This window comes from Entelurus aequoreus, linkage group LG24 (assembly GCF_033978785.1).
Source record: "Entelurus aequoreus isolate RoL-2023_Sb linkage group LG24, RoL_Eaeq_v1.1, whole genome shotgun sequence".
Classification (NCBI taxonomy): domain Eukaryota; kingdom Metazoa; phylum Chordata; class Actinopteri; order Syngnathiformes; family Syngnathidae; genus Entelurus; species Entelurus aequoreus.
The window spans coordinates 18,298,496-18,322,397 of record NC_084754.1 but is presented as its reverse complement, the minus strand read 5'-3'; the positions used below and the strand labels follow the sequence as shown (position 1 = coordinate 18,322,397).

The window sequence follows — 23,902 nt, the reverse complement described above, 5'->3', positions numbered from 1 at the left end:
ATCTACAGTATATGTGTTAAACATGCTTGTATTATCATTAAACACCTTTAACTTGTTAACAAAAACGTCTCTTTCATAAATAAATACATCTAAATTATATATATGAATGAGGTAGATCCCCTTGTTTTTTTGACTTGGTCAATTGAAAAGTTGCTCGCCTGCAGGAAAAGTGTGTGCCCACCTGCTGTACAATATATTATTTTGTCTCGAAGGTTGCAGAATGTGTCAAGTGTCAACGCCAAGGCAAGACTCTGGCAGCTGCATTGCCTCTTCAAAAGCCTTGATAGCAACCCGCTTGTTATAATGTGAACATTCATGAAAGCATTATTAAGTTGCACTCATTAGAACAACGGCAATATAGCCAAGTGCCCACTTGGTGTCGCTGTAGGATAAGGAATGGATGATTTTCGCATGTGCTGTTTACTATGTGATGTCCCTAGGACTTCTGGGTTGTGTACGTGATCCTCCGATAGACAGCAATGTTACGTCGGCTCCGTGTCTGTATTAATAATAACTCTGCAGTACTTTAATAAAGTGTATTTCGGCTAAGAACCTTTTCCAGTGGTCCTTGAAAAAGAGCACAAGTTACCACATATTTTTGGCGACGAGGTGAACTGGTTTTTGTTTTTTTCGTGTGTCTCCGGTTTGTTGTTTTGTAAGCTAAGCTAAGTGTGCTAGGTAAGCTAGGCGGCCGTGCGTGACCGACGGCGCCGAGGAAAAACACAGAGGAGAGACGCAGTTCGCAGCAGTGAAGCAGAACGGAGGACGGCAGTGGGTGTCGGCGGCTGCAGAGGAGCAGCTTGAAGAGGAAATAAAAAAGGCACCCGGAGCTACAGAAGAGCTGCGTGGAGAGGGAGCCTCAAGCTAGGATGGCTACATATGGGACTGTCGGTGAATTTGTGGAGGGACACGAGGACTGGACGGAGTATGAAGAAAGGTTGGGACACTTTTTCTCTGCTAATGGGATTACAGAAGAGGATAAAAAGCGCTCTATTCTCCTGAGTGCGTGTGGAGCAAAGACTTATAAGTTGATAAGGAACTTGGCCACACCGCGGAAACCGGGAGAGATCCCATATGATGATCTTGTCACGCTCGTGGGAAACCACCACAATCCAAAACCTTCTGTGATAGTCCAAAGATTCAAGTTTCACAGCTACTTCAGGAGGCAAGGTCAGTCTGTGGCTAACTTTGTAGCCGAGTTACGGCAGCTGTCAGAACATTGTGATTTCGGGGCAGTGTTAGATGATATGCTACGTGACAGATTAGTGTGCGGCATTAATAATGACGCCACACAACGCCGCCTGCTGGGGGAAACTCCACCACTGACGTTCAAGAAAGCTCTGGAAATCTCCCAAGGCATGGAGATGGCTGCTAATAATGCCAAGGATATCCAGAAAGGACATGGAGGAGCACAAACAGCAGCAGTGCACCATGTCAGGAGAGAGACTGGTAAGCATGAAAGAAAAGTGGAGTGTTTTCGTTGTGGAGGGGGACACTATGCAAATGACTGTAAATTTAAAGACGTTGTTTGTCATGCTTGTAACAAAAAGGGACATTTAGCCAAAAAGTGCAGAAGCTCAAAGGGGAAGGGCAAGCCGGGGCTGGGAAAAATGCAGCAGGCTCAGGCAGCCACACATCACCTAGATGAAGAAGATAAAGAGGCTGTGTGTTCTTTTAACATGTTTGGTGTGGAAACGGATGAAGAACCACCTGAGCCTTACTATGCAACAGTCACTGTAGGAGGGCAGGACATTAAGTTTGAGATTGATTCAGGAGCTACAGCCTCCGTTATCAGTGAAGACACTTACAGGAGGACGTGGGGGTTTAACCAGCCTCCCATCCGCCCATCAAAGCTCAAACTTAGGACCTATACAGGGCAGCCCATTCCTCATTTGGGAGTGGTTTATGTGGACATTTTAGCAGAGGGTCAAAAAGCTAAAGGCAGGCTGGTGATCGCTAAAGGCAGAGGGCCCAGTCTTTTGGGCCGCGATGTGCTTAGAAAAATCCGACTCAACTGGCATGAAATAAAATATGCAAGCACAACAGAGGTCACTCTGCAGCGATACAGTGATGTGTTCAAGGATGAGCTGGGAACACTTAAGGGCATGACAGTAAAGCTCCATGTTGACCCTGAAGCCACACCTAGGTTTTTCAAGCCCAGAGCAGTGCCCTATGCCATGAAAGGCAAAGTTGAAGAGGAACTGGAACGATTACAGAAGCTGGGCATCATCAAGCCCGTCCAGTTTTCAAGGTGGGCAGCACCCATTGTTCCAGTGTTAAAGGAGGACAAAACTGCACGGATATGCGGGGACTACAAAGTCACAGTGAATCAGGTCTCTAAGCTGGAGGAGTATCCATTGCCACGCATAGACGACCTGTTTGCGACCCTGGCAGGGGGTAAGCTGTTCACAAAGCTGGACATGAGCCAGGCCTACCAACAGCTACTGCTCGACGAGGATTCAAAAGAGTACGTCACGATCAACACACACAAAGGTTTATTCAAATACAATCGCCTGGTGTTTGGAGTGGCATCCAGTCCTGCCATTTTCCAAAGAACAATGGACACTCTGCTGCAGGGGATTCCGCATGTAGCAGTGTACTTAGATGATATTTTGGTCACAGGGGCCACGGAGGTGGAGCATCTGGCTAACTTGGAAGAGGTGCTGAAGAGACTCTCAGAAGCAGGGCTGCGATTAAAGCGCAGCAAATGTGTGTTTCTAGCACCAAGTGTGACCTATCTGGGACACAGGATCACAGCACAGGGACTCTGCCCAGTGGAAGACAAAGTGAGAGCTATTAAGGAAGCTCCAAACCCCAAATGCATCACTGAACTCAGATCGTTCTTAGGCATGGTGAACTATTATGGCAAGTTTCTGCCCGACCTCTCAAAAGTTTTGGCCCCACTGTACAAGTTGCTTCACAATGACACGAAATGGCAGTGGTGTGAGGAGCAGGAGGCAGCTTTCAAGGAAGTGAAAGAGCTCCTCCATTCAGCAACGCTCCTGGTTCACTATGACCCGGATAAACAGATAACACTTTCATGCGACGCCTCGCCCTATGGAGTCGGGGCAGTTCTTTCGCATGTAATGGAGGACGGATCAGAGAAGCCGGTTGGCTTTGCTTCACGTACCCTGACAAAAGCGGAGCAGGGATACTCACAGCTAGACAAAGAAGGTCTGGCCATCGTGTTCGCTGTCAAGCGCTTTCATCAGTATCTCTATGGTCGCGCATTCAAGATCTACACAGACCATAAGCCACTGATGAGCCTGTTCAGTGAGACCAAATGTATCCCACCGCTGGCCTCAGCCAGGATACAACGTTGGGCGCTCACACTGTCAGCCTACCAGTACGCCATAGAGTACAGAGCAGGTAAGGATAACGCAAATGCCGATGCACTGAGTCGGCTGCCTTTACCTGACACGCCTGCTGTTACTTATGTGCCTCCAGAGACTGTTTTCTCACTGGAAAAGCTGGAAGAGACACCTGTGAAAGCATCCCGGATCAAACAGTGGACAGAGAGGGACCCAGTCATGTCCCAAGTAAAAACTTTCCTTTTACAAGGCTGGCCCAGTGTGATAGAAGGAGAGGAGTTGAGGCCTTATACTAAACGTAAAACTGAACTGAGTCTGCAAGATGGCTGCATCTTTTGGGGTGCGAGGGTCATTGTACCTCCCCCAGGCCGTTCACAGATTGTGGAGGAAATACATGAGACTCATCCAGGTGCATCGCGGATGAAAAGCCTCGCAAGATCCTATGTCTGGTGGCCAGGACTGGATAAGGATCTGGAGGACAAAGTGAAAGGATGCACGCAGTGTCAGATTAATCAGAACATGCCTCCACCTGCTCCTTTGCACCCATGGGAGTGGCCAGACCGTCCCTGGTCTAGGCTACATATGGACTTTGCGGGCCCTTTTAAGGGGCAGATGTTTCTCCTAATGGTGGATGCGCATTCTAAATGGATTGAGGCCCACATCATGAGCAACATCACAGCCCCCACAACCATCGACAAACTCAGGCAAGTGTTTGCAGTACACGGCTTGCCTGACACACTAGTCACTGATAATGGTCCGACTTTCACCAGCGAGTTGTTCAGTGAGTTCATGCAACAGAACGGCATTCATCACATAAGAACAGCTCCTTTCCACCCAGCCTCAAATGGACTGGCGGAGCGGGCTGTTCAGACAGTGAAGGAGGGCCTGAAGCGAATGACAGGTGACTCACTCAGCACTCAGCTTTCACGATTCCTGTTTAAATACCGCCTCACGCCACAGACTACAACGGGGCGCACGCCAGCAGAGATGCTGATGGGGCGTCGGCCCAAGTCAAGACTGGACCTGCTGCGTCCGGACATGAAGGCAAAAGTGCAGGGAAAGCAGGAAAAACAGAAAGAAAGACATGATCAACATGCACGTGAGAGACAGTTGAAACCAGATGACTGTGTCTATGTGAGAAACTTCAGCAGCAACAACAACCAGCAGTGGCTACCTGGGATTATTCTCAAGAGGAGTGGGCCAGTTTCCTACGTTGTTAAGCTGACTGATGGACGTATCTTCCGCAGACATCAGGACCATGTGCGCCTGCGGCAGGATACAGGCTCAGAGACAGACAGTTCCACTGAGTTTCCAGGGGCTGGACCAACAGCAGTAGGGGTGGGTTCGCCAGAGTCTGAGACAAGGACAGAGGTTTCTGTTTCCTCTGGAGAGGATGGACACTCTCACACTGACATCCAGACCTCTCCCAGTCTCCCTACACCAGATCCACCGAAGTCACCCACACCAGCGGTGTCTGCTGGGTCACCAGAGGTAGTGCGAAGGTCGCATCGCACTCGCAAACCTCCAGACAGACTGAATGTGTGACTGAAAGTTTAAATCTGCCATGTTTTCATGTTTTCAGGTTTATATTGCTAAACAGTTGCTGAGACAGTACTTTAAGTTTATGTGTACGCCAGCTAATGATAACCACCGTTTTGGGTTTTCTCAAAGTCCATTTATATTTTTGGGAATGTTGGAATCTAAAGGGGGAGAAGTGTTATAATGTGAACATTCATGAAAGCATTATTAAGTTGCACTCATTAGAACAACGGCAATATAGCCAAGTGCCCACTTGGTGTCGCTGTAGGATAAGGAATGGATGATTTTCGCATGTGCTGTTTACTATGTGATGTCCCTAGGACTTCTGGGTTGTGTACGTGATCCTCCGATAGACAGCAATGTTACGTCGGCTCCGTGTCTGTATTAATAATAACTCTGCAGTACTTTAATAAAGTGTATTTCGGCTAAGAACCTTTTCCAGTGGTCCTTGAAAAAGAGCACAAGTTACCACACCGCTTATGACAAATTAGTTGCTAAACCATTTTATGGCAGGTGTCTGCTGTCTGGTAACTGTTGGGTATCAATCTGTCAGGACCCTTGCCCCAAACTCCTGATGGTTACTAATATATTCTGACAGCCACAGACTATTTTGTCATAGTGGGTTGAGGCATTCTCTTTAAAAACAAAGTGTGATCAATCATCTACAGACGTGGCTGCCCTAAAACGTATACTGTCAGATCAGGGGCTAGAATATGTCAATGAGGTACGTGGTATTTTAAATTCCTTTATTATTACTTGTATGTACGTAAAGTACCCTGCCCTGCCCCAAGTGGAGGTGTTCAAGTACCTTGGAGTCTTGTTCACGAGTGGGGGAAGAGTGGATCGTGAGATCGACAGGCGGATCGGTGCGGCGTCTTCAGTAATGCGGACGCTGTATCGATCCGTTGTGGTGAAGAAGGAGCTGAGCCGGAAGGCAAAGCTCTCAATTTACCGGTCGATCTACGTTCCCATCCTCACCTATGGTCATGAGCTTTGGGTTATGACCGAAAGGACAAGATCACGGGTACAAGCGGCCGAAATGAGTTTCCTCCGCCGGGTGGCGGGGCTCTCCCTTAGAGATAGGGTGAGAAGCTCTGTCATCCGGGGAGAGCTCAAAGTAAAGCCGCTGCTCCTCCACATCGAGAGGAGCCAGATGAGGTGGTTCGGGCATCTGCTCAGGATGCCACCCGAACGCCTCCCTAGGGAGGTGTTTAGGGCACGTCCGACCGGTAGGAGGCCGCGGGGAAGACCCAGGACACGTTGGGAAGACTATGTCTCCCGGCTGGCCTGGGAACGCCTCGGGATCCCCCGGGAGGAGCTGGACGAAGTGGCTGGGGAGAGGGAAGTCTGGGTTTCCCTGCTTAGGCTGCTGCCCCCGCGACCCGACCTCGGATAAGCGGAAGAAGATGGATGGATGGATGGATGGATGTACGTAAATTATTGTTATGTGTTTAGCTCAACAACAGACTATTTGCCCTCCTGGGTATTGAGCGCAGTGTGCTGCCTACCACCCACAAACCAATGGTCTTGACGAAAAGACCAACCATAATATAAAGGGGCAAGTTTTTCAGTAAAAAACATGTTTACAATTTCTTACTGTACTTCTCACACATTTTATATTTGCCAAAAGAGATTTTTGCGCAGAAATGTTTTATCTTCTGTTTAATGATTAATTAAATTTTGTCCTTCAGGGCGCGAACAAAGTTGGTCAATGAGAAACAAAATGACTGGGACACCTACTTTGTTTTCTCTTAGGTTAAAAGTACACACATCAACAAAGCACACAGCCTTCAGTATGATGTATGGAAGGGAGGCTGTTTTCCCATCACAGGCTCCTGTGGATGTGGCTGTAAAAAATGTTTTATTTTCAGCATATTTGCAGGGAAATGTGGAGTGGACAAAGAATGAAAATATGTCTGGTATAACTTTCTGGACCGCTTTCAATAACACTCCCTAACAAAGATGCTTTTGAGATGTTTATGGAATAAAGAGGAGTTCCCAGTGCCCAGAACAACATCTCTCAGGCACACGAAAAGCCGAAGCTTGCCTATGAGAGCACAATCTTAAAGGCCTACTGAAATGACATTTTTTTATTTAAACGGGGATAGCAGATCCATTCTATGTGTCATACTTGATCATTTCGCGATATTGCCATATTTTTGCTAAAAGGATTTAGTAGAGAACATCGACGATAAAGTTCGCAACTTTTGGTCGCTGATAAAAAAAGCCTTGCCTGTACCGGAAGTAGCGTGACGTCAACAGTTGAAAGGCTCCTCACATTTCCCCATTGTTTTCAATGCAGCGAGAGCGATTCGGACCGAGAAAGCGACGATTACCCTATTAATTTGAGCCAGGATGAAAGATTTGTGGATGAGGAAATTGAGAATGAAGGACTAGAGTGCAGTGCAGGACGCATCTTTTTTCGCTCTGACCGTAACTTAGGTACAAGCTGGCTCATTGGATCCCACACTCTCTCCTTTTTCTATTGTGGATCACGGATTTGTATTTTAAACCACCTCGGATACTATATCCTCTTGAAAATGAGAGTCGAGAACACGAAATGGACATTCACAGTGACTTTTATCTCCACGACAATACATCGGCGAAACACTTTAGCTACGGAGCTAACGTGATAGCATCGGGCTTGACTGCATATAGAAACAAAAGAAATAAGCCCCTGACTGGAAGGATAGACAGAAAATCAACAATACTATTAAACCATGGACCTGTAAATACACGGTTAATGCTTTCCAGCCTGGCGAAGCTTAACAATGCTGTTGCTAACGACGCCATTGAAGCTAACTTAGCAACGGGACCTCACAGAGCTATGCTAAAACCAGTAGCTATCCACCTACGCCAGCCAGCCCTCATCTGCTCATCAACACCCGTGCTCACCTGCGTTCCAGCGATCGACGGTGCGACGAAGGACTTCACTCGATCACCGATGCGGTCAGCGGCTAGCGCGTCTGCTATCCAAGTCAAAGTCCTCCTGTTTGTGTTGCTGCAGCCAGCCGCTAATACACCGATCCCACCTACAACTTTCTTCTTTGCAGTCTTCATTGTTCATTAAACAAATTGCAAAAGATTCACCAACACAGATGTCCAGAATACTGTGGAATTTTGAGATGAAAACAGAGCTTTTTGTATTGGATTCAATGGCGTCCGAATACTTCCGTTTCAACGATTGACGTCACACGCATACATCATCATACATAGACGTTTTCAACCGGAAGTTTAGCGGGAAATTTAAAATTGCACTTTATAAGTTAACCCGGCCGTATTGGCATGTGTTGCAATGTTAAGATTTCATCATTGATATATAAACTATCAGACTGCGTGGTCGGTAGTGGGTTTCAGTAGGCCTTTAAAAAAGTACAGAGTGGCCTATAGTGTTGGACAAGAGGTGCTTCTATTCAACATGAAGTGGGGGCGAAAAGGAGAATGTTGTATTTATATTTTTGAAACATGAAAATGTACAAATTGTACATTTTTATGTTTCAAGAGGAGTTGTACAATTAGATGAAACTAGCATTGTATTTTTACAGGACGGATTGAGCCAGACTTCAGTGGGCCTTACCCAATTGGGGAAATAAACGGCAAAACTGTCTCATTAGTCAATTCAGCAGGGGACCTTCTTAAAACGAAATATAGTATGGCTCACCTAAAACCTGACAAGCAAACCAAACCAATGGCAGATACCAGTCCAAACAAATGGTAAGTGAAGTAGTCTGACATCATTGCAGCACCATTTATATAATGAATCAAACTGTAACAAAGTATCCTATCCTTGCAGCCCACACATAGAGGAGGCCACTGAAAGAATGCCTATCAGGCCTACGGTCAATGTGTATTCACCCCAGAGCCAGGTATTATCTAAAGAAACATACTGATCAATGTGTTTTGGTGTATATGTTCTTTGTTGTTTCAACTTTCTGTAATTAAGGTTCCCCGCTTTCTAACACTTTTCAAAGAATGTATTATGTAACTATGTAAAAATCCTCCTGCGGCATCCACAAGATGCTTGCTTTAAAAAAAGACTACATAGAAGATCAAGGTTTGAAAGTCGTAACAAAGTTCTGACATGTTTGGTTAGTTGTTCAGCCTACCCAATTTCGTGTTTGAGGTTTGGCTTATTCTGTGCATGCGTGCATGTGTATATACTGTGCATGTATACTGCAGCATCCACAAAATGCAGGCTTTAAAACAAGACCACATAGAAGATCAAGGTTTGAAAGTCGTATTACAGAATTCTGACATGTTTAGCCTACCAGTTTCCGTGCTCAGGGTTTGGTTTATTTTCTGCGTGTGTGTATATGTGTAAATACACATGTAAAATACGTATGTATGTATATGTATAATTTACTTTTTCTGCCAGCCCAATTCAAACAGGAGTTTTTGAAAAATCTTAAAATGATTGTTCAACAAACTTTTTCGTACAGCATTTTGTGTGGGCTATAAACATACACTCATTTAGTGACAAAAACCTTGACTTTATAATAACTTTGTGATCTGCTCTTTTTTAAAATGGGCTCTTTCAGACCAAACATTTCAATGAAGTATTCCATCTTGTTTTATGAAAGTACTTTTATATTTTTGGTTATTGATAAATATTTTTGTCTAATTATGCTTTTTCCTTTAGTTCATTCTCTGTAGACTTCAAGTGGAAGCTGTTGTCGGACCTTTTAAATTGTACGACACGTTCTTTAGGACATTTGAAGGCACAAATTGGCTGGCAGATGAAGTAAGAGTTTTTAATTTGATCACCATCTTTTAAAAGAGTTTAAAAATGTTTTCCTTCTGCTTCTGCACACAATTAGATTATTAGTCACTTTTTTTTGTTTGTTTGTTGTTTGTTTAATTTTTTTGTCCATGGTCTGTGCTTATAGTATGCTTGTAATGGGTAATGTCTTGTGATGTATGTATTCTTTTGTATCATGACCTGTTGAATGTTTACTGTATTAACCTGCCTTAGGACAACGGATGAAAATTAGCTATTATGCCAACCCCGGCATATTTACATTGTTGCTCTATGTTGGTGAATATGCATTGTCCTACTTCACATAAATAAATACATAAAATATGTCTGTAGGTTATAGTCTCATATATTGAAGTGCTTGTTGGAAAACAAAAGGCAAGTTGCTCCTCCATAGTAAATTATCCTTTGTTATTTTGTCGCTGTATTTGTTACATGTGTACAGGGGGAGAAGACGGCACAGACAGGAGGGACGTCGTTTTAGCTCTATGTTTATTTATATATATATGAACAATATATATAAATAAGAAATAATAATAATAAACAAGGGAAAGGAGTGTGACTAAGCCAAAAGGGTGTGTATGTGTGGGACTATGTGTAGCAATTATCTGAAGAGTGTTGCCGGTAGTGTTGAGCGTGAGGCGGAAGTCCGAGAGGGGCAAAGCTGGCTCGGAGGTTCGTGAGCAGACGTGAGTTCGAGGGGAGGAGAGCGGCCTCAAAGTCTGTGTCCAGGCGGAAGGTCGAGATCCAAGAGGCAGCCAGGGAAGGCGAGGGAATACGGGGAGACGAGACACACAGCTTGTGACGCGGGAATGGAGGTACGCTGCTGGAAGGCGAAAAGGAGGACACGAGACGAATGAACACAACGGGGGAGAAACACAGAGAGAGAAAGAGTGCATAGAGCTTGCTAGGTTCGGCTTACTGTACAAAACAGGTCGCTACGTTCTGGCTCCGGGTAGCAGGTTGTGCTGTTTTAAGAAGGCAGGTCTTCTCATCAGCGACAGGTGCGTTGATTGCTGCCGATTGATTGATGCTGCTTGCTGCAGCCGGAATGGCGCGCGCCCGTTGCGCTCTTGGAGGTGCGCCCGGCGCAGCGCACAGATTAATGCGCCCTAGTGTGCGCCCGGGCCGTGGCAGTATTCTTCATCATTTACAACCATTATTTAGAATTTGAGTAACACAAACTTGTTTTTACTGAATCCTGTCCATCATTTCAGTGCTGTGGTTGCAACAAGTCCTTTTGTAGATGGAAGATTTGAGACAAGGAGAAAGGTGGGTTTTTCCTATCAAGAAGGCTCAGCAGCACCTATACGCGTTCTGAGAGTGCCCAGAAAGCACAACCTCAGTTCCAACCTGCTGCTGACCTTCTGCCGTTCATCCACTGAGAGCCTGCTGATCTACTGCATCACAGTATGGCACGGCAGCTGCACCGTGGCAGACGGGGAGAGGCTGCAGAGTGGTAAATTCAGCTCATAAGATCATCGACTGCCCTCTCCCCTCCCTGATGGACATCTACATCTACTGCTGCCTCAGCAAATCCGAAGCAACAGCAATGACAGCTCTCTGACCTGTTTGACCTGCTGCCCTCAGGGAGGTGCGAAAGGTGCATTAAGGCTAGGACAAGCCGACTCAAGAATAGTTTTCTCCCAAAGTAATAACCACCCTGTACTGTTGTATGCAGTGACTTTTCATTGCTTCTGCAAATAATTAAAAACCTTCAATTCGCAATATTCCACGCTTGCGGTATATTTAAATATTCATATTTAATACTTATATTCACCATATTTATCTCAGGTTACCTCCACGTAACAATGCAACAACCTTACTTATTTTTATATTGCATTAGTGTTGTCCCGATACCTAATATTTTGGTACCGGTACCAAAATGTATTTCGATACTTTTTGGTACTTTTCTAAATAAAAGGGAACACAAAAATTGGCATTATTGGCTTTATTTCAACACAAAATCTTACGGTACATTAAACATATGTTTCTTATTGCAAGTTTGTGCTTAAATAAAATGTGTGAACATACAAGACAACTTGTCTTTTAGTAATAAGTAAGCAAACAAAGGCTCCTAATTTAGCTGCTGACATGTGCAGTAACATATTGTGTCATTTTCCATTCTATTATTTTGTCAACATTATTAAGGACAAGTGGTAAAAAATGAATTATTAATCTACTTGTTCATTTACTGTTAATATCTGCTTACTTTCTCTTTTAAAATGTTCCATCTACACTTCTGTTAAAATGTAATAATCACTTAATCTTCTGTTGTTTGGATGCTTCACATTAGTTTTGGATGATACCACAAATTTGGGTATCAATCCGATACCAAGTAGTTACAGGATCATACATTGATCATATTCAAAGTCCTTATGTGTGCAGGAACGTATTTCATGAGTTTATAAACATAATATAAATTTAAAAAAAACAAAAAAAGATTTTGTGATGCTAAAAAATATACTTGTATCGTCAGGTGTAGATCCAGCGGTACTTTTTAGAGGCGGCATAACACCGAATATGATTCATTTGTATCGCGGGACTACCGTACAACCCTATATTGCATATATTGTTACGTCGGGGTCACATCGTTATGCGCTGGTCGTTTCCCCAAGATGCAGATGGACATCAGGAAGCAGAGTGTAGGTAAGAGAAATTATTTATTCTTATACTCTGGCAAAAATACAAAAAAACTGAAACGTGCCGATGGCTCGGGAAGCTACAGTAATGCTTACAAAATATTCTCAAACCAAAACAGGAGCAAGGAGGAAGAAAAACCAACTGTTGCGTGTCGCAAATAAGATTGCCAGGCCGAGTATGGCGCAAGACGGGAATAAATAGCTCTCTGACTAGTGACTGAAGCAGAGGAGCGTCCTGACCACTGATCAGAGGCAGGTTTGTATTTGTTTATTTGAAGGACAATGTGCAGTTACATTAAGAAGATGGCTGCACCAGATTTAGCACCATGCTAATTTCCATCCGTAGTCCTTTTATGGTGCATCTAACATCCACAATTAAATTACACAGGTTTGAAAATACACAACAATATTGAAATTGCATAATGATAAACAATTTAAAATACAAGTACAATACATAGAGGGTATTTGAGTTACAAATCAGTGGGCGGTCAAGTTGCAGTATTTTAGCAGCTTAATTTAAAGTGAAGAAGTATATAAAGTGCAACAGTTTTTATCAAAATTCACATACAGTGCAGTAGCCATCAGATGATACCCATAAGGGTATCAGCACCCATGGCAACAAGGAACACAAACATGGGTGCTGAAACAGAACTAAACAACAAAGGGAATATCAAACTAAACATGGCATGATCCGGGCAATGGATCATGACATATATTTCTCATTTATTTGCATATTTTCTTACACATGTTATTTTTTTTATTTTTTGCACTGATATTGGTGATGTTGTAATTTAATTGTGCTAATGTACAGTATAATGACAATAAATGCATTTTATTTTTATTCTAATTTTTACATATTTTTAGGAGAGCAATCTGGCGCTAGAAAGAAAGCATGGATCAAATACATTGTGATGTAGTAATAACTATACAATTGAAATATTATGTGACTTTTTTTAAAGTGAGAAAAATGCACATATTAGTATGAAAAATACATGCATACAAATATTGTGCTTAAACTTATAAGATACATTATTATAGAGTGGATTCCATCTTGCCATGCAGTTGAATCAAACAAGCGTCTAAGTACATAATGTCATAAGTGGGTGATCGACATGGCTATTTTGCAGTTATGACTACGTAGAAAATGCCATGTAAGAAGATGTTTGACAAGGCTTTTATGCAACTATCTTCCCGAAAGGAAAGAAGATGACCCGATTTTAACATCTTCACATAAAAATAAAACCTAATAAATCATACACTTGATTGTTTTTAGTGTAAAGTGTATATATTGAATGTCAAAATACAACAAACATAGCGTTATTTTGTTTAAAAATTGTACTCCCGCGAAAGTTAGTTCAAAAACATTTCCGCATTCCTTGGATCCAAGCGCCGGCGCATATATTGATTGATTGAAACTTTTATTAGTAGATTGCACAGTTCAGTACATATTCTGTACAATTGACCACTAAATGGTAACACCCAAATAAGTTTTTCAACTTGTTTAAGTCAGGGTCCACGTAATCAATTCATGGTAAAAATGCAGGGGTGAATTCCATGCGCTCACCCATTTTGTTGTACTTGTGCAATGACAATTAAGATAATTCCAAAGGGGAGCACTCTTCGCCGGATCACCGGTGTGTCAACAATAGCAGCGTAAGTTAGCATTAGCTCACTGCTATCAATGCACCGCTAAAATAGTTTGTCTGCCTTAACGCTTATAATGTCACTTATATTTGGTAAATTTTCAGGTCAAGACATGTAAATGGAATATTGTTGGCAGTTTCTGGATGTTTTTAGAACAGTGGTTCTTAACCTTGTTGAATGTACCGAACCCGACCAGTTTCATATGCGCATTCACCGAACCCTTCATTAGTGAAAAATTAAATGTTGTTTTTTTTCAAATTCAAGAAAAAGTTTTATGTTTTTTTACTGGTGCACAAAATGAACCGTGCATAAACATCACCTTGTTCAAAGAACAAAACCAACACAGTGCATGAACTCACAACAAATTACACATCTTACACACATTACCATGAATTGATTAACGTGGACCCCGACTTAAACAAGTTGAAAAACGTATTCGGGTGTTACCATTTAGTGGTCAATTGTACGGAATATGTACTGTACTGTGTAAACTGTACTGTTTCATATAATGTATTCTCTTCCTTTGCAATCTTCTAGTAAAAGTTTCAATCAATCAATCAAAAAACCTGCAAATCAGAGGGAACATTGTTTGGGGGTATCCATAATACACCGATAGGGAGAAGTTTTTATTTACACGATAATTCGGATGTGTCTATACCTCCGTGGCGGAGGCTCCGCCGAACCCCTGAGGCCGACTCACCGAACCCCTAGGGTTCGATCGAACCCAGGTTAAAAACCACTGTTTTAGACATAGTATAATTGTGAGGAACCCGCATGGCTGCGGCGGTTGTGACCCCAAGATGCAGGAAACAGGAGAACGAGGTATGAGTTTTTATTTTACTCAAACAAGGAGGAGAAGTCATGCACTCAGCATAAGGTCCCTAACATAGTCAATCCTTGAGCACTGACGAACAGGCATAAATAGCAGCCTGATTGGCAACTGCAACCAGGCGTGCCGGGCTGCCAATCAGGGACAGGTGAGGGAAACGAGCACTCAGGGAGACATGCAGGAAATGGAACAAAATCAAGAGAAACAAACACCAAACAAGGAACCACCACCAGAAGAGAAGTGACAGATTGTCACAATAATGAGTGTAACAGACGACCCTCAATCTGTGAACTCAATTGTTAGCTATTTACTTATGATTTCTAATGCACACAAAAAGCCATGCATCTGTGTTCTTGTCTTACATAAGGACTATGAATGATCAACAGCACATTTATTTCCAATTTGTTTGTGTATTACCCTTATGACTAATCTAATAATATGGTCAGAGTGCAGATGCGTCACTCCAGTGATGTAGAATCTACAGAAATTAACAAAGGTGTTGGAGTGGAATATACAAAATGGCTGGCATTTTGTGACATTTTAGACGTATTTTCACATACTTTGCGGATTGTAAATACAATTGGTTATGGTTTGAAGGAAACAATGAAACACAAATAAGCATATAAAGTCAACTTGTTTTTCCACTCTACTGGCACTTTAAGGGATAAATGAACTCCTCTATCAATCAATTAATCAGTGACGGTGCACCTCTTGGCCCGAGCCGGCACACTGAAGATAGTTTATTGATGGGTTGTCCTGCATAACAATGACCTAAAACCAACAGCAACACAGGCAACATAGGAGTGGCTTGAGAAAAAGCACATGAAAGTTAAAGTACCACTGATAGTCACACGCACACTAGCTGTGGGGAAATTACCCTCTGCATTTGACCCATCCCCTTTTTCCACCCCCTGGGAGGTGAAGGGAGCAGTGAGCAGCAGCGGTGGCCGTCCTCGGGAATCATTTTGGTAATTTAACCCCCAATTCCAACCCTTGATGCTGAGTTCCAAGAAGGGAGGTAATGGGTCCAATTTTTATAGTCTTTGGTATGACTCAGCCGGGGTTTGAACTCACGACCTACCGATCTCAGGGCTGACACTCAGGCCTTGAATGGAGTCACTAGAGTCTCCTCACCTTAATCTCATTGAAAATCTGGCTTCAGGATTTAGTTCAGGAAACAAAATACTTCCTCAGATGTGTGAAAACTTGTTGACCGACTGCAAGAAACAGCTGAACTATTGGTTTCTTCACCAAGTACTAAGTCATATTTTGCTTGAGGCTCAAGTATTTATTCCATTCATTCAAATACAATTCAAACAATAACCTTGTTTTTTGTTGCTATTCTGTTTTTCTCTGTTCAGTGCAAGTTTATCCACTCAATAGGATAAAGAATAGAGCGATATAGTTTGTCAATGGTTTGTGGCACACAATTTCAACTTGAAACTGTCGACCTTTTCCTTCTCAAGTCAGCTGTGTGTAAACCCCATCACTTTACTGACTTGTCTTGGTTCCATTTACCACAACACAACCATCTGGAGTTAATGCCTCAATGGTCTCGAACTATTTCAGTACCAAATGGCTGACTTACACAAATAGGCAGGTGGCTATGATGTTGTGTCTCATGTGGACATTCTGTGTAATGGGTAAAATTGACTTCAATTAGACTTGATTTTATTTGAAACCACAGCACATGCAGCCCAGACAACCCTCCCACTCCCATCTTTAATCACTTCCAATAATTATGTACAGTCATCCCTCGACACTCCGTGTTTGCTTCTCCATCTCCTTCTCGCAACCGTGGAAGCTGCAGGAAACTGCTGGTTGTATATGGCTTCCCTACAATTAGTGGCGTAAGACAGTGACCCTGATCACAGAGTGTGTGGAGGAGGCTGATAGCAAGTTAGGATCAAACAAGATAGTCAAGGATGGTGTAATCAAGGCCAAGACACAGATGCATTACAAATCTGGAAAAGTTTCAAGCTGCAAATTCAATAGATTAATGCAACAGTTTTCACTTCCTATACCCAATCATTGCAGGAGAAGATATACTGAAGTCTACTCAGCCTCAATACTCCCTCGCCAAGATAGGAATGTGACTTTAATCAGGAATGTGTTCCATCTATCACCGGCGAGAGGTGGGAGGGCTTGAGAGATTAGTCTAGAGATCCCATTGGCAGCAGACAGTAATGAGTTGGTGATTTGCATGATGCATATAAAAACACCCTTGGTTGTGTTGACTCAGTGTGACGGATTGTGAAATAGAGCAAATAGGATTACACATTTGAAAATGATAGTTTTCCCAGACAGACACGATTTTACAATTGTTGGAAAGTATTTTGAACTCTTCAACTCTTTGAAGCTGCTCGAAAATATTGAATAATGTAGTGTATCTGAGAACACCAAAAGCAAACGGTTTCATGATTAGACTGAAAACTTTAATTATTTTTAGGCGAATGAATGGCTCTTCATCATATTCTGCATCCTTTTAAACTTTGTAGGGAGGATTTTTAAAAACTGAATTATACATTTCATACAGTATATGAATGGATATAATGAGGATGTGGAGGAGAAATCAGTATGAAAACCACTTTGATCGATTGGGTAACAGACTTTAATAATTTACTTTCCCTTCTAGGGTTGATTGTAGTGTCAGTAGATATTTATAAACCAACAATAATAATAACGATACAGCATTGCTAGATCACAATCTTTTATGGCATTATTTTGGGAAGTAGTTCTCCTTCTACATTACTCTTTCTTCTTCCTGACTCACCTATATCTCACTGTTCACTACCTCTGATCTCACCCAAGCATGCACATATAAACAGACATTTGTTGGTTTACTACAGTAAAAATACTGTACCATATGGACCTCTCGCTAAGCTTGGTTTCCTAATTAGTATAATCTACCTGCACTTGAGAAGAACCTGATACATATTCCTGTACTTCAGGTCAGGCATATGTCAGTTATAAATTGTTTATGCTGCTTGATGTGAAGAAGTAAAGCAATATTAAAATAGGTTGATAAAAAAACTAAATTACATTATTTTGGCTGACAACCACCGCAAAAATATGAAAAAAAGTAAATAACTGCATCTAAAATGTGATGACAAGAGAAAATGATTATATGATAGTTGATTAGGATTCAGGACAACACTGCCAGTGTTGGGAAAGCTACGTGTAGTGAGTTAAGCTGAGCTAAAAAGTAGTAAGCTAAAGTACAAGTTATTCTATAGCTTCACTACATTGTAAGTAGTAGTACCCAACAGATGAATGTAGCTAAACTAAGCGACAACAAAATGAAAAAAGTAGCTTAACTACACCAAAGCTTTTTCCTTTTTGTATTTTTCTTTCCAAATCAGTGCTATATGATCAATAAAACTGTGATACAACAGTTTAAATAGATTGTCCAATTTTGTATTAATGAATTGGAATTAAATTGAAAATTATTTGTATAACATATGTCTTGCTAACATGAAATATGAATATTTCCTGGACGAATACAGTAACTGTCAGCGAATCACAGTCTCATTATGAACAAAACTCAAAACAATGCTTTACTAGTTAATAACTGAACAGGCGTGTACTGAATAAATAATGTATTAAAGTTGCAAGGAATGTAATGATATCAAAATCTTACGGTATGATATCATCACACTATTAAGGCCACGGTACGGTATTATTATGTTATTGTAAAATAAAAAATAAAGGTTTGGTAAAAAATGACAGTGTGTCAAATTAAGTGGCACGAATTCAACCATCCATTTTCTACCGCTTGTCCCTCTCGGGGCCGCAGGGGGGCTGGAGCCACAGCAGCCCTTAGGTGGCTACACCCTGGACAACTACCTCATCGCATTACTTTAATTGCACACAAACATAATGCTAGCCAGCAGTTTTTTTTGTGTGTAGTTTGAGTGTGGCCATAGGACTGTCAGACTCTGCTTGATAGGTGTATTGGGGTCAATCATAACAAGTGCTTACGTTGGATTGGTGAAACAAAGTCACGTGACAACGCCCGCTGGAAGAAGTCTATCTGACAAGCCAAAACAATCTACAGTGCGTCTTTGTAAGGACTATTCAATAATTGAAAATACATCTAGTGATTGGAATAAAACTCAATGTAACAGATTAAAAGTAGCGTTTCTTCTTCACAAAAATACACAAGTAAAAGTATATTGCATTAAAACAACTTTGACAAGTACAATTCATCCAAAAAGTTGTGGTACTCATTGGGCTAAATCTGTGATAATGCGTACTAAATTTCCTACATTATATATCAATATAGATCAATACAGACTGCAGGGATACAGTCCGTAAGCACACATGATTGTATTTTTTTATTAACCTCCGTCGGACAAAATTTCCAGCTTTGACCGGTCCGCAGTTACAAAAAGGTTGGGGACCACTGACGTAGGGCATCTCCAAGCGTTTGCCCAGCTCATGGAGCCATCCTTGGGGAAGAGACGGGAGGACAACAGGGTGACAAGAACTAAATCATCCAGACTAGAGATAAATTGCATTATGTTTATCTTACCTAAAAATAAATATATTTATTTATTTAAAAAAACAACTAAATACATGTTTTACTATATTTTGCTAAAAACATCAAAATTATTTGTATTTTTATTTTTATTTTTTCTGACTCCTTATTACATCCAGCCATAGAATTATACATTAAAATAAACATATTTAAAGTAATTAATTTTAAATTATCATAATAATTCATTTAAAATGATCATAATAATTTATTTAAAATGACCATGTTTAATTATTAAAATAATTGCTTGTTTATCAACAACTTTAACATTTTATTCATTACATTTTGAAGCGCTCAGAAGCCAAGTTATGTTATATTCCTTAAGATTTATTTATGCAAGTTTGAAGTATCAATTATCTTAACACAGTTTTGTTTGCATATTTTCAGGATATATATATATATATATATATATATATATATATATATATATATATATATATATATATATATATATATATATATATATATATATATATATACATATATATATATATATGAAATACTTGACTTGGTGAATTCTAGCTGTAAATATATTCCTCCCCTCTTAACCACGCCCCCACCTCCCGAAATCGGAGGTCTCAAGGTTGGCAAGTATGGGTCCACGTCAATCAATTCATGGCGTCTGTTTTCACAGGAGTGCATTTTTCACTCTTCCACACTGTTATCTCACTCTCAGGTAAAATGTAATCTAAGCTCATGTGTAATTTGAGATACCAAGGTCAGTCAGTTTGTTAAAAACAGTACATCATAGCTAACGAATGCCTTGCCCAAGTCAAAGAAAACAGCGCTACTAGTCCGCCTCCATCTATGCATATTTACTTTCTTCTAGGAAATATAGAGATAGATCAATCAATCAATTGATCTATAGACCAATCAATCAATTGATTGATTGATAGCCAAATTGACTGATTTCTATGGATGTTCTCATTCGTCCAGACAGAGACACACACGCACCTCCCCTCAGCCCTCAGTAAGCCAGTGTAGACAAAATTGTTGTCAGAAACAAAATCCAATCATATGTCTTATAGATGGGTGGGACAAGTTCAGAATATATCCAACCACAGTTCTTTAATAGCGTACATATGAGAGAGGGTTGGGGTTAGCAACGAAGGCGAGCCAATCAGAAGCTTTTCCTTGTGAGATGAGGAAGTTTAATTTTTCACTGGGGGCGCTAAAATAAAAATGTGTGGATTCAACATGTTCTACATCGTAATATGTGAACACCTGGGAGAAATTGAAGAGGAACACCATTTATTTTTGGCGCTATATTATTCCATTAGCAGGCGAGTCATCGATCGTGATATCTACACAAAACCATGCGTATTTGCTCAAAATGATGAAGCCATGCATCGTAACTCCAATTCGCAACACACATACACACCTGCTTAGCCAGAGGTAAAGCATAAAAAAACATTTTTAAGTTTTAAGTTTAAGTTAATGAGTGGAGAATGCAGAAACTTTGAGGCATGATGCAGCTGACCGGATGAATAACTAGTTTGAGGAGAATGTTTTTGTATTATTCATACGTTTCAGTTTTGTAAATAATGACTATTGTGTGTTTGATACGTTCGATCATAAGTTATTATTGGACAAACTGTACAAATATGGAATAAGTGGAGTGGCTCATGAGTGGGTCAAAAGTTACCTGAAGGACTGAAAACAGTTTGTGGAAGTAAACAATTGGAAGTGTGCCTTACATAATTTTAGTTCTGGAGTACCACAATGATATTACCATGATTTCCAAACTGTTTAAGTGTATTTTATTGGGGACGACTCAACCTTATTTTATTCAGGACAAAACATTACGGATGGGTTAGAGGTGGCTGAAAATAAATTCATCAAAATTAAAAGATAGTTTGATGTTAATAGATTATCCTTGAATACTGGTAAAATTAAATGTATGATTTTTTGCAGTAGTAGGAAAAGTGTGGATGGCTCATTATATGTCGACGGAGTTGAGATTCAAAGAACGCAACAGATCAAGTTTTTGTCAGGGAAATCACATATAAATTATACAAAGGCTAAGTATCTAAAACTATTGCTATTTTTCACAAAGTGAATGGATTGCTACATCAAAAAGCATTGTATATTTTGTATAACTCACTGATTGTTCCATATCCAACATACTGTAAAAGGGACAAGCGGTAGAAAATGGATGGATGGATGGATGTATTGAAGTGTGGGGTAGTGCCTGTTAAACATATTTAAATCCAATCTTCCTTCTGCAGAAAAGAGCCGTAAGAATCATTACTGGAAATGCATACAGGGAACTTCTCGGGTGAAGAGAGGGGCGGAGCTTTCTACCGATCACCACCTGGTGGTGAGTTGGCTGCGATGGTGGGGGAGGATGCCGGACAGACCTGGCAGGCCCAAACGCATTGTGAGGGTTTGCTGGGAACGTCTGGCAGAGTCTCCTGTCAGAGAGAGTTTCAATTCCCACCTCCGGAAGAACTTTGAACATGTCACGAGGGAGGTGCTGGACATTGAGTCCGAGTGGACCATGTTCCGCACCTCTATTGTCGAGGCGGCTGATTGGAGCTGTGGCCGCAAAGTAGTTGGTGCCTGTCGTGGCGGTAATCCTAGAACCCGTTGGTGGACACCAGCGGTGAGGGATGCCGTCAAGCTGAAGAAGGAGTCCTATCGGGTTCTTTTGGCTCATAGGACTCCTGAGGCAGCGGACAGGTACCGACAGGCCAAGCGGTGTGCGGCTTCAGCGGTCACGGAAGCAAAAACTCGGACATGGGAGGAGTTCGGGGAAGCCATGGAAAACGACTTCCGGACGGCTTCGAAGCGATTCTGGACCACCATCCGCCGCCTCAGGAAGGGGAAGCAGTGCACTATCAACACCGTGTATGGTGAGGATGGTGTTCTGCTGACCTCGACTGCGGATGTTGTGGATCGGTGGAGGGAATACTTCGAAGACCTCCTCAATCCCACCAACACGTCTTCCTATGAGGAAGCAGTGCCTGGGGAATCTGTGGTGGGCTCTCCTATTTCTGGGGCTGAGGTTGCTGAGGTAGTTAAAAAGCTCCTCTGTGGCAGGGTGGATGAGATCCGCCCGGAGTTCCTTAAGGCTCTGGATGCTGTGGGGCTGTCTTGGTTGACAAGACTCTGCAGCATCGCGTGGACATCGGGGGCGGTACCTCTGGATTGGCAGACCGGGGTGGTGGTTCCTCTCTTTAAAAAGGGGAACCGGAGGGTGTGTTCTAACTATCGGGGGATCACACTCCTCAGCCTTCCCGGTAAGGTCTATTCAGGTGTAATGGAGAGGAGGCTACGCCGGATAGTCGAACCTCAGATTCAGGAGGAACAGTGTGGTTTTCGTCCTGGTCGTGGAACTGTGGACCAGCTCTATACTCTCGGCAGGGTCCTTGAGGGTGCATGGGAGTTTGCCCAACCAGTCTACATGTGCTTTGTGGACTTGGAAAAGGCATTCGACCGTGTCCCTCGGGAAGTCCTGTGGGGAGTGCTCAGAGAGTATGGGGTATCGGACTGTCTGATTGTGGCGATCCGCTCCCTGTATGATCAGTGTCAGAGCTTGGTCCGCATTGCCGGCAGTAAGTCGGACACGTTTCCAGTGAGGGTTGGACTCCGCCAAGGCTGCCCTTTGTCACCGATTCTGTTCATAACTTTTATGGACAGAATTTCTAGGCGCAGTCAAGGCGTTGAGGGGATCCGTTTTGGTGGCTGCGGGATTAGGTCTCTGCTTTTTGCAGATGATGTGGTCCTGATGGCTTCATCTGGCCAGGATCTTCAGCTCTCACTGGATCGGTTCGCAGCTGAGTGTGAAGCGACTGGGATGAGAATCAGCACCTCCAAGTCCGAGTCCATGGTTCTCGCCCGGAAAAGGGTGGAGTGCCATCTCCGGGTTGGGGAGGAGATCTTGCCCCAAGTGGAGGAGTTCAAGTACCTCGGAGTCTTGTTCACGAGTGAGGGAAGAGTGGATCGTGAGATCGACAGGCGGATCGGTGCGGCGTCTTCAGTAATGCGGGCGCTGTATCGGTCCGTTGTGGTGAAGAAGGAGCTGAGCCGCAAGGCAAAGCTCTCAATTTACCGGTCGATCTACGTTCCCATCCTCACCTATGGTCATGAGCTTTGGGTTATGACCGAAAGGACAAGATCACGGGTACAAGCGGCCGAAATGAGTTTCCTCCGCCGGGTGGCGGGTCTCTCCCTTAGAGATAGGGTGAGAAGCTCTGTCATCTGGGAGGAGCTCAAAGTAAAGCCACTGCTCCCCCACATCGAGAGGAGCCAGATGAGGTGGTTCGGGCATCTGGTCAGGATGCCACCCGAACGCCTCCCTAGGGAGGTGTTTAGGGCACGTCCGACCGGTAGGAGGCCACGGGGAAGACCCAGGACACGTTGGGAAGACTATGTCTCCCGGCTGGCCTGGGAACGCCTCGGGATCCCCCGGGAAGAGCTAGACGAAGTGGCTGGGGAGAGGGAAGTCAAACAGTTAAACGTATTAAAATTTCATGAACTGACAGAGTATAATATCCTAAAAATCATGTACAAAGCACATTTAACAATTCTACCAAACAACATTCAAAACAGATTTGTAAAAATAGAAAGTAATTACAATCTGAAAGGAACAAAGGTCATTAATAATCTACATTTAGAACAGTGATAATGGAAATAAATATTTCA

At 42.4% G+C, this 23,902-nt stretch overlaps 1 protein-coding gene across 1 annotated transcript; it reads left to right on the top strand.

The window, feature by feature from the left end:
- Positions 1 to 817: 817 nt before the first annotated feature.
- On the top strand, positions 818 to 11,079 carry LOC133641457 (uncharacterized protein K02A2.6-like). Its single transcript, XM_062035191.1, has 3 exons — positions 818 to 3,369; positions 3,448 to 4,813; positions 10,821 to 11,079. The coding sequence occupies exons 1-3, from the start codon at positions 870 to 872 to the stop codon at positions 11,077 to 11,079; spliced, it is 4,125 nt and encodes a 1,374-aa protein (XP_061891175.1). The 5' UTR covers positions 818 to 869.
- The last annotated feature ends 12,823 nt before the right edge of the window (positions 11,080 to 23,902 follow it).